General features: G+C 36.6%; 1 protein-coding gene across 1 annotated transcript in view; it reads left to right on the plus strand.

The window, feature by feature from the left end:
* ush2a (Usher syndrome 2A (autosomal recessive, mild)) overlaps window positions 1-12,474 on the plus strand; it is a gene marked incomplete at both ends in the record, with an annotated part of 210,615 nt that overhangs the window by 131,574 nt on the left and 66,567 nt on the right. Inside the window, 6 exons of the mRNA XM_079385784.1 lie at window positions 507-629; window positions 1,640-1,803; window positions 1,947-2,156; window positions 7,951-8,153; window positions 8,468-8,580; window positions 11,785-11,983. Coding sequence (XP_079241910.1) covers window positions 507-629; window positions 1,640-1,803; window positions 1,947-2,156; window positions 7,951-8,153; window positions 8,468-8,580; window positions 11,785-11,983 — 1,012 coding nt within the window. The remainder of the gene's footprint in view (window positions 1-506; window positions 630-1,639; window positions 1,804-1,946; window positions 2,157-7,950; window positions 8,154-8,467; window positions 8,581-11,784; window positions 11,984-12,474) is intronic.

Below are 12,474 nucleotides of genomic sequence, written 5' to 3' on the forward strand. Positions count from 1 at the left end.
TTGTAAAATGGATGTTTAAACGGATATTTAGATATTTCAAAGTAAAATCAATTGTCACCACAATTTTGAGTGATATGGTAAAGAAATTTATATAATTTCTTGGGAATAATCCATAACTCTGGCATTTTATATGAGAACAGCAAGATTCTCCCTAGGTTGTGAAGAGTGAGGAACAACGCAAAAGTTCTTGTTCTCTCTCACTGTATATTTTAGTCTGTTTTTGAGCTGATTAGGTGGTAAATAAAGGTCTGTTCACGGCGGATGATTAAAATTCATGACTACTTTTCCCGCTGCTGCTCTGTTTGTTTAACTAGGCTTATAAAGCGCACATTAAGCTGAGCTCTCCTGATTACAGGCAAAATTAGCATTACTGTTGAGGGAGAAAGAAAGAGAGAGAGAGAAAAGACAAAAGCACAAACCCAGCAAACAGCGGTGCGGGTGAAATGGCAGGAGGATTGTGGGAGTGGAGCGGGCTCTGATTATCTGGCTGTTTCCGCTGCCCTCAGATTTGAGCTGTTGAGACGGAAAACCCAGCAGCCCCTGGCCTCCCGTCCCCCTGAAGATTTGAATCTGTGGTACAATGTTTACGCAGGAACCAAATTGTTTCATGAAGATAAAGGCCTTAGCAGGTGAGATTACTGAAATTAGCTTTAATGCAAACTTTGCTTGTGTGTACAAAACTGTTTTTGTGCACCGATGCCATCTTTTTAATGCTGTTCAAAGATACTTTGAGCAAATATTCCATAGAGTTAAATTGTTTTCAGCTAATCTTTCTCTGGCACTCCTTGTGTGTATGCTGAAAGACTCCAACATAAAAACCCCAAATGTTTCCTGTGTATCACAGGTTCTGTCATTTAGATTTGTGTCTGACTTCATTTAAATGTTTTCAGTCCTTGAGCTTGACTTTATGCAGCATATTTAAACACTCCACTTTTAATGCAGCAATACCGCAACTTTTGCAAATATTATACAGCCTCATTCTTATAAACACACAAGTTAATATTGATAATATAGATAGATAGACAGATAAATTGATAGGCTGATAGATTGTAAAAAAAATCATACTGACCACACATTTTTCAGTGGATATATTTTTAATAGTTGTTATAATAATACATGTATTAATATATATATATTTTAAGTATAAGTATTTTTCCTACTTTTTATTATATATTTAGATTTTTTAAATGTATGTGAATAAATTAACAGTATTTTAAAAACTAAATATATTTCAGTAACACTTAAGTATAGGGACCAATTCTCAATATTAACTAGTTGCTTATTAGCATGCTTATTAATAACATATTGGCTGTTTATTAGCACATATATAAAACACATATTCTGTATGACTATGTTCTGCATCTCTAATCCTACCAAATACCTAAACTTAACAACTACCTTTCTATTAATAAGCAGCAAATTAGGAGTTTCTTGAGGCAAAAGTTAATTGTTTGTTAATAATAATTTTAGAATTGGACCTTAAAATAAAGTGTGACCAATATCTTTTTCTATGCATATAAATTATTTCATATGTACATGTAATAAATATATTACATGTTTTCTGTATTATAAAGGAAAGATTCTGTGATTGTGGCTTCTGAAAATGTCCATGTGCATAATGTTTTTAAATGTGTTACAGGTACACATGGTACGAATACAAACTTCTGGTTCACAATGATGTTGGCTATGCTTCAGCAGAGGTTGCCACAGGGGTCACACTGGCTGGGCAACCCCTCACCCACACCAACATATCCATCCACGTTCTCAATCATACAGCGATCCTGGTCAGCTGGTCCACCCCAGGTAAGAGTCTAGATTCTCTATATTAAACTTATCCTGGCCCTTGACCGAAAATACATTTCAGGAAAGAATCTGTGTTTACAGAACATGGTTTTGAGATTGACCTTTTAGTGTGTCCTGTCTCTCTCTATATTTTACATTCCCAGCTCTGCAAGATTTGCAGGGAAGTGTGGAGGACTACATCCTTACGGTTCTGTCCACCCAGCACAGGCAGACTCTTACACTTGACCCCACTGTGACCTCTGTGGTCCTCTCTGACCTGCAGCCCAGCACCGAGTACAAGCTCTCCTTGACTGTATCCAACGGCGCTCACAACATTACCAGTCCTGAGGTCAGCTGCACTACTACAGATGGAGGTGAGTATATGCCACATAGATGTGTGATACACACATCTAAATTGACTGCCAAGCCACAGGGCCCCAGATTGGTTGTATATTGTTAAACCCTCCTGTTTTGATTAAATCATAATCATAACTCAAAGCATTACATGTATGTAAGTGCATGAACTGGTTGCACCGTTTATAATGTTCTTGTTTGTTCCTTAAGTATGAGTAGGCAGTCAAAGTCCGTATTGGAGTGATTCAGTTGAAAAGTACACTTCCTGTTATGTAAATGGAGTTGAAATCTCTAAAACCGTTTTACAGCTTACATTACCGTTTCGAAAGTTTGTGTCAAGTTTTTAATATTTTTTTAATTAAGTCTCTTATACTCACCATGGCTACATTTATTTTTTTTAAATACAGTAACATTTTAATATTATGAAATATTATTGCCGTTTAAAGTAATTGTTTTCTATTTTAAAATATGATTTATTCCTGTGATGGCAAAATGAAGCCATTACTCCAGGTTTCAATGCCACATGATCATTTAGAAACCATTTTGATATGCTGATTTAATGCTCAATAATTGTTTCTTAATATCAATGTTGAAAACGGTTCTGCTGCTTTATGTGTTTTTGGAAAATGTGAAACATTTTTATTTAGGATTTTTTCATGAATAGAAAATTCAATAGAACAGCATTTTTTGTAAGATTAAGATGCCTTTACTGTCACTTTTAATGAATTTAATGTATCCTTGCTGAATAAAATAATTTCGTTAAAAAATTACTAAACTTTTGAATAGTATAGTGTACGTTTTATTAATATATTTCAGCTCACTAATGTAAATAACTACAGTACTACAGTTGTGGTCAGAATTATTGGACCCCTTGGTAAATATGATCAAAGAAGACTGTGAAAATTAACCTGCTTTGTTAATCCTTTTGATCTTTTATTAAAAAAATTCACAAAAAGCTAACCTTTTATTGGATAATAAGAATTTAAAATGGGGGGGGGTATCATTATGAAATAAATGTTTTTCTCAAACACACGTTGGACACAATTATTGGCACCCCTAGAAATTCTTAAGAGTAAAATATCTCTGAAGTATACTCCCATTCATATTCACAATTTTGAGCACTCTAGGATGATTATGAACATGAAATTATCCAGCCATGGCTTCCTGTTTCACAGAAATGTAAATAGGAGGGAAAACAAAGCCCAAATTCCCTTAATCATCCATCACAATGAGAAAAAACAAAGAATATATTTCTGATGTGCAGCAAAAGATAATTGAGCTTCACAAATTAGTGAAGTGGCTTTAAGAAAAGAGCTAGAGCAGTGAAAATCCCCATTTCCACCATCAGGGCAATAATTAAGAATTTCCAATCAACAGAAAATGTAATGAAACTGCCTGGAAGAGGACGTGTGTCTATATCGTCCTAATGCACGGTGAGAAGGAGCGTTTGAGTGGCTAAAGACTCTTCAAGGATCACAGCTGGAGAATTGCAGAAAATAGTTGAGTCTCGGGGTCAGAAAACCTTTAAAAAAAAATTGTCAAACAGCCCCTACATCACCACATGTTGTTTGGGAGGATTTCAAGAAAAATTCTCCTCACTCATCCAAAAACAATCTCCAGCATATTCAGTTATCAGACAGGACTGGCACTTCAAATGGGACTGACTTCTATGGTCAGATGAAACTAAAAAATGAGCTTTTTAGCAGCAAACACTCAAGATGGGTTTGGTGAACACAGGGATAAAAAGTACCCCATGTGTACAATGAAATATACTGCTGTATTTGTGATGTTGTGGGCCTATATTTCTGCTGGAGGTCCTGGACATCTTGTTCAGAAACATGGCATCATGGATTCTATCAAATACCAACAGATAAAAAATCAATAAGTGACTGATTCTATTAGAAATCTTATAATGGGCCATGTTTGGATGTTCCAACCGTACAATAATCCAAACACAAACCTCAAAAACAACACACAAATGGGTCACTGAGCACAAAACCAAGCTTCTGCTGGCCATTCCAGTCCTCTGACCTGAACTCTGTAGAAAATGAGTGAGGTGAACTGAAGAGAAGAAGCACCGTCATGGAGCTGTGAATCTAAAGGATCTGGAGTGATTCTGGATGAAGGAATGGTCTCTGATCTCTTGTCAGGTGTTCTCTAACCTCATCAGGCATTATAGGAGAAGATTTAGAGCTGTTAAACTGACAAATGGAGGTTTCAAAAAGTATTGAATAAAAAGGTGTCGTTAATTGTGACCAATGTGTATCAGAGAAAAACATTTATTTCATAATGATATTTCCCCCCATTTTAAATTCTTATTATCCAATGAAAGGTTAGCTTTTTGTGAATTTTTTTAATAAAAGATCAAAAGGATTATCAAAGCAGGTTAATTTTCACAGTCTTCTTTGATCATATTTACCAAGGGTTCCAATAATTCTGACCACAACTGTATATTTGCCACATCCTAGGAACAAAAAGACCAGGTGTTGTCTTTGCCAATTAGTTTCTTTTAGGATCTTGTTTTCTGCAACAACCCAAGTAATATAAAATTTGCCAAGCGTTTTAGATGATATTTAAAATCCAAGTAGTTTACTAGACCACGACTATCTCTGTATGTTTAACTGGATGAAATTTGGATTGAAGATATTGGCTAATTATGGTTTTCCTGTCAGCACTTCAAATATTTCTGTGATTTCTGTCAGCCTACCTCTCTAATATCATTCCAGCAGTCCCTGCTCACAGAGATAAAAAACAGATGAGAAGAAGTACTGATTGACTGAATATTTTCCCTCTGTACTAAAGGCAAACCTCACAAGCTGCGGAAAAAATTTGCCTTTACAAAAATTTTGATATCTTGACCTCTGTGCTATGATCAATAGTCATTAAGCTGTCCTCTCACACAGTTAATGTACTGATGCACTGATAGCACAGGAAACAGATGAAAGCTCAGCAAACCTCTTATATACGCACACACACACTGCGGGGTGAGTTAAATTGTGCCTTACACACTAAAAACTAAACATAACATGCCTCAACTTCTCTCGCTCCCAACTATCAGTATAATTAAAAACATTAGAATATCATTTGCTCCTAAATAAAGGTTACAGGTCATTTACCAAAGAGTTAGTAGTGGTAGCTTCATTATTTTACAGCCTAAAGGGCAGCTTATTAAAAGCAGTTAGTGTAGTGATAGTGTATATGTTAAGAACCTGCTAATTAAAACTGGAATGGAGACAAGGTTGTCCATGCGAAGTCTTGCATTAATAACAGCAGCAGAAATTATATGGAAAGAGATGCTTCAGGAGAGCACTGATATCGGTCACATCCGGTCATTGCTCTTTTGGTCAGTGATGGAGATTTTTTAATGTCTTGAATAGTTTAGCTGCATTCTAAACAGGCTTTTTAAGTAGTAAGCAAATTTTTCCATCTTTTTCTAAGTAGCTGCTTAATAATCAAGTCAATAATCAAATGTGCTCTCAGCTCTCCTATGTGTCTTCTGTCTCATTTACCACATTGGGAAGTTGGTTAACTCAAACAGTTCCTGAAAATGAACCCATTTGACAAATGATTCACTGATTCATTTGAGTCCCTGCATTGATTCATTTTTTGATTTTACTGTTTTTGTTCTTTTTAGGAAATATTTAATGCTAAATAGTGGTGTTCATTGCACTATTTTTGGTTGTTTTATATACTGTATATTAGGGTGCTTTTAGTTTTATTTTATTTAATTTAGTGTAAATGTAACTTTATCTCTTTTATTAAGGTATCTTTAGTGGTAGATAGTTACTGCTATTTGATATATTTCAGGAGCTTCGATGTAGTAAGTGCACCTACAGTAACTACTTTTAAAAATAATATTTAGTTTGTTATTTGACTCTTTACAAATATGAGTAACTTGTAGCTTGAGAGTTTAAAACAAGTTCTCCAACAGCTTTTATTGATTGATTAGTGATTAATTATAATAATCCTTGCTTTGTAATAATGAAAATTAGTACTTTTTTCAACATAAGACAACCAGTTCACTAAGAACAATGTTATGGTCTGTTCACACAACCCTTTTTATCAATTTTATTTTTAATTTTATTTAATTTTATTTTTAATTTCTTTAAAACTTTTTCAAGTTCTGCTTTTATTTCATTCCACCTCCCTGCGTCTCGCATTTTTATACACAAAAAGTCTAGCCTGTGTGAACGCTTATTTGAGCATCCTTTTGAGGGACATACCACCTATTAAGGTGCTTAGACGGCTTTTAGTTGTTGCCAAAACATTTATCTGTCCCTCAAACCTTCAGTAAGATTTGCAGTAAAGGTACAAATGCTTCAACTTTACTAGAAGATATCTCAGAAGGGGTCTCTTCACTTGTTGACCTTTGTGTTAGCAGGAAAAAAGAGAGACTTTTTTAGGCTTTGAGCAGGAAGAACAGCAGTTATATTCTTTATAGAGAGTGTAAGTGTCAGGACCCCTGCTCTGTATCGAATTCATTCCTCAGCCCGTCATGTCAGCCAATGGCTTGTTCAAAGCCGCTGCTGAGATATTTGATCTCTCAGCTGTCATTAGCACTACACTCATTTCTTTCAGCTCTCTTTCACAAACTAACTTCACTCGCCTCAGAAAAAAAGCTTTATCAATCATTCCCTTTTTACATTCTTTCAGAAGAGCCTTACAAAGTTGTCACAATAGCTGTTTACTAGAGTCACATCAAGCTGAAAAATAGGCTCTCTGGTCTTCTTTTGTAAGTCAGTGTGATTTGTCATGGGAAAGGAAGAGCTTGCAAAAAAAACAGAAGGGGAGAAAAGGAAAAGAAGGCGAAAATGGTGCAAGCTGTAGAAAGAATCCCCCAGACTGGCCCAGTTAACCCCCTCTGCCCCCGGTGCAACACTCCAGTCCCTGCTCGCTTCTCCAGGACTGATTCAATTTGCCCACAAGCCATCTGCGGGAACCCCCAAAAGCAAAAGTGAAAGTGAAAGAGTCACACTCAGCTTTTTCTCATTCTGCCAGCTCTCCCTGATGTATTGCTGCCAGCATTCCCTGATGTACATATGAAATTACATTATTTATACACATGAGTGCACTCGGGAGCACACATCAAATGTACACACATGTACTGCTGTTTTATTATTGGTTATTGTTGAAACTAACAACTGAGAGACAAATATATAGAGATTACCAAAAGGTAAATAAATAAATTGTACCAACCATTTTTTTTATATTACTTATAATTATATACATTTATATTATTTACTATTTTGATTTTATTATTTGATTGATGAGATGAGATTCTAGATGATTTCTATTAATGGTTTCCTTATACTGTTCTCAACACTAAAAGCTAGGATAGGAGAAAGTATTTTAACATCAAAAAAATTACACAGATCAGCTTTAAGAAAATGCCTCAGTCTTTTTTATTTGTTTGTTTATCCCTCTCTCTGTCTCTCTTTCATGCTATTTTTCTAAGGCAGAAATAAAAGTGCTGCCCAAAGCCTTTTCAGAGACTATTAAGGGTAGAATATGCTGTGTGTTTATGCTAGCGCTGGCATGATCTTGGTCGGGGGAAAAAAAGAAAAGAATTCCTCCGGGTCTTTTTCTGTTGATGTTGTTGGTCATTGTATTACTCTCTGTAGAAACTACTGCAGACTTGAGGACCTCAAGCCTTTCCTGAGCCTCGTCTTGGGCATAGGTTAAAGAGACAAATCTTGAGGACTGAGCTCTTCAAAAGCGCTGGGGTTATGTCAATATGACCGTATGTTTTCATGAGGGCTTCAGTCCGCTGAACTCTTCTGGGTGATTTAGTGTGGCTTTCTGTCTGTGTTGCAGAACCCGAAGGGGTCTTTCCTCCAGAGGTGGTGGTCCTAAATAGCACAGCAGTGAGAGTGCTCTGGACAGCTCCTCTTGTTCCAAATGGTGCAGTCACACAGTACTCCGTCTATCTAAATGGCCGTCTCTATGAGTCTGCTAGCAATGGAACTGGATCACTGGAAGTGGGAGGACTCTTGCCATTCACTGTATACAGTATTCAGGTCTGGCCTTCTATTTAAACACAAATTCATTGTATTATTTAGCATATATTAAAAGTCTTGAGACTACATTAAAAATCTAGGATCTAAAGATTTTTAAATGGGTAAATAAGTAAATAAACAAAATTACAAATTTTAAATACTAAACTAATAATCATGTTTCTGCTATAATGCACTAATCATTTGACTTATTTTTTATGCTGATTTTTAATTTTTGGTGAGAAAACATGTTACATTTCTCTAGTTGTCTCAGATTTTGATCCTCACTTTGTTTTGAATTTAACCTGCACAGTGGTTCTGCTGTTTTCTGTGTTTAGGTGGAGGTGTGTACCGTGTATGCATGTGTGAAGAGTAACAGCACTCAGGTGACCACGGTGGAGGACACACCGACTGAAATCGCCAAACCTCAGATGCAGGTGCTTAGCTCTAGGTGAGTCAGTCAAGCAGACCCAGAGAGTGGTGTGAATGTGCTTGTTTTATTGACAATCTATTGGTTAAATATATTCATCATCGCTTCAAAGGCTGACATTGTGAGCCCAAGCAATCCATCTAGCATCTACATAAAGGATGCCCAGTCCTGTTCCTGGAGATCTACCTTCCTTCAAAGTTCAGCTCCAACTCTCATCAAACACAACTCAGCCAGCCCATTAAGATCTTCAGGAGCACTTAATAATTACATACAGGTGTGTTTGATCAGGTTCGGAACTGAACTCTACAGGTAGCTCTCCAGGAATAGGATTGGGCACCCCTGATCTACATTGTTCCCCCAATTATTTTATAAAATACTAGAGGTCGACCGAAAGTGGATTTTACTGATACCGATAAACCACACTGGCCGGTACCAATTAATCAGGCAATAGATTTTAAAATGGATACTGAACGAAAACCACTGAACTACTGAACCATACTCTGTAAATGAATAAAATATTAATATTAATGATTATATTGATAGTTTATAGTTCATAAGTTCATAGTTTATTAACTATTGTCACATGGATTTTTTGCAGATAGTTCCAGCAATCAGTGCCAATTAATCTGCAAAACCGATCAATCGGTTGACCTCTATAAAATACCTTAAAAACAAGAGTAATTCACCAAATTAGTCTCTTTGTAATACATGCAAAGTGTCCAAATGAAAGTTTTATGTGCTGGACAGCTAATAGCCATTTTATTTTCACTGTATGTCTATGGTTTTGCACTGGAAAATACATATTTAACATATAGTTCACATATTTTGCAGTTGTCTTGCATTGAATTTTGCTAACTGGTGGTTAGTGAACATTCTGAGATGACATGCATCTTCAGCAGCTTGCAATCAGTTGCAGCCAGTAATGACCCTGTACACTGTACACAATATAAGATGACCTTATACATACCACAGTATAACACAGTGTAAGCACTGTAAAAATTGTTTTTTTAAGGCACTAGGGCTCTGTGTACCATCACAATAAGCCATAATTCACACATTTCCTGCCGTGTTGTCTCCCACCCTCATGTCATATCACCAGTGTGCTGTACTCACTCCCAATAGAATACTAACTACTGATCGATTGGCCCGACATGGCTGGCCGTGGCCTACACATGCCCCAAACAGTTCATTTATTTGCCACGCTAGATTTGCTCGAGTGGAATTTAATCAATAGCTAATTCATTAATTCTGTCTCTGGTGCTATGTTGGGGCTGGGCGCAGGAATCGGCGGCTGGCTTAAGCTTTGATTGAAATATGACAAGTTCTGCAACCGATGGCTTACCCGCTGCTGTCGCCCAATATGAATTCCAGTTATTTCTCTCCATGAGGGATTAACGGTGGACAGCAATGACACCCTTTGTAATGCTAATACTAATGCATTTGTTATAGCAAAGCTGCTTCCCCATCCCCCACCCCTCCAAAAGGAAAGTAATCATGAATAATATTTTGTGTTGTAAAGGCGCACAGTAATCTCCAAACGATTCTCTATCTGTACTTTAAAAGAGGAAGCCTTGTCGCATTTCATGAATTCCTAATCAGATACTAAGGTCTGTCAGCTTTAAGTCATCAGAGGCCTTCACTATCAATTAGCTTCCTCATCAGGGAGGGGGCAGAAGAGAGGAGAGAGACCCACACAAACCGTAATTATGTCATTCTCCACGTCTTACGTATGTGACGAGATTTGCACAACACAAAAGAGATGGGCAAAAAGCAAAGGAAGCTAAATCACAGAGCGGTATGGATATTATCATGTGTGGAGAGGAGATGAAAAGGATGATGAAAACAAAAGCACATTTCCATAAGGTTATGGCTACAGTTAAGAAAGAAATAAGGCTCGTTTAATGGCTTTTTTTGTTTTTCTTTCCTGTTTGCTCTCTGCAATGTTCCTTCAGGCAGCAAACTGCACGGCCAGATGCAAATTCTTTTGTTTTGTTTCATTTTCTTTTGTTTTGTTTGGTTTGGTTTGTTTTTTGTCTTGTCCTTTTTTCTTCCCTGCCCACTCTTTCTGTTCCTTTAGATAACAAGCTGCACCACCAAATATGATGTTTTGTTTTGTTTTGTTTTGTTTTGTTTTGTTTTGTTTTGTTTTGTTTTTGGTTTGGTTTGGTTTGGTTTTTGTTTTTGTCTTGTCCTTGATTTCTTCCCTGCCCACTCTTTCTGTTCCTTTAGATAACAAGCTGCACCACCAAATATGATGTTTTGTTTTGTTTTGTTTTGTTTTGTTTGGTTTGGTTTGGTTTGGTTTGGTTTGGTTTGGTTTTTGGTTTGGTTTGGTTTTTGTTTTTGTCTTGTCCTTGATTTCTTCCCTGCCCACTCTTTCTGTTCCTTTAGATAACAAGCTGCACCACCAAATATGATGTTTTGTTTTGTTTTGTTTTGTTTGGTTTTGTTTGGTTTGGTTTGGTTTGGTTTTGTTTGGTTTTTGGTTTGGTTTGGTTTTTGTTTTTGTCTTGTCCTTGATTTCTTCCCTGTCCACTCTTTCTGTTCCTTTATATAGCAAGGCGCTCCACCAAATGTGATGTTTTGTTTTTTTGTTTTTACTTGCTTGCTTCTTACTTATTTACTCATTTATTAATGGAGTATGCCACAGCATGTTTCACAGTGTGTGCCATTTAAAAGTTATTCGTAAACAAACTTACCTTAAAATACAACAAAATATGTGATAAGTAAATACATTTCTATAAATGTTGCTATTATTACTAAATATTACAAAAAGTTATACTGTGATACAGTATAATTCTTGAAATACAACTTGGGTGTAATATTTTAATGACCTAATACATGTCTCAATATTTTATCCAATATCTGAAAGTCAGCAGTAGTGAACAAAAATTGTTCTTTTCTGTGGAAAGCCAGCTCTCCTGCATGATGAGTGGAGAGGAAAATCAATACAAGAAGTACATTGGAAAAAGAAAAGATGACACATATCATAACTCATACTGCACAGCACAATCTATTTGGCTCTAGTATATCAAGTTGTATAAAGCGCTATATAACAAGGGGATTATAACCATTTTTTCTATTATTTTACATGCTACTTTCTCCTTGACAGTGACATAACAAAAACAAAGTATGAATGAAAACCAGACTGACAATATAAACCAAGTGACGGGCAGTATTTGTGAATGTTTAATATCTGTGTTGTCTGTATACTGTATTTGTTAGATCAGTTAAACTAGAATGGACGTCACCTGGTAAGCCCAATGGCATTCTGGGAGGATATGACGTATGGCGGAGGACTCTGCAGCGGTGCGAGGAGCTGCAGACCCAGCAGGCGTTTGCTCCTCAGGCTCACTGCTCGTACCTGGAGTGCCCCGCAGAACAAGACTTCTGCGGCAAGACCTGTTATAAGCCTGAGATGCAGGTAACTACTCACAAACCGCATTTAAACTCTTACGCTTAGATCATTAGTTTTGCTCGTAAAGTATTCCATGAAGGAACAGTGACGTATCCATTGGAGTGTCTGGTATTTATCTATGAAGTACAGTCCCTGTGATTGTTTTCAGTAAACAGATGAACTTGTCTTCTGCAATTGCTGCCATCCTGGTTTTATTGAAATACAGCCAACTTGGCAAGCAAACACAGGCCATACGTCTCCACCAGCTTAAATCAGACAGTAATACACTAGAGACAAGCACACAAAGAGAACACAACTCAGATAAGGACAAGAGCTCTCAAAGCTGTAAAGCAGTATAATAGAAAAATGAATTTCACAGAGGCAACATGACACACTATTGTGATGATGTGCTAATGGAGCTCGTCTTAAATTCAGCATTATCCATATTTTAACACCTTGTGAAAGGAGTACTGCTGTTAAATATCAGCTATGTTATAATTAGGGATGTCAATTTAATG

Source organism: Barbus barbus, assembly GCF_936440315.1.
Source record: "Barbus barbus genome assembly, chromosome: 30".
Lineage (NCBI taxonomy): Eukaryota > Metazoa > Chordata > Actinopteri > Cypriniformes > Cyprinidae > Barbus > Barbus barbus.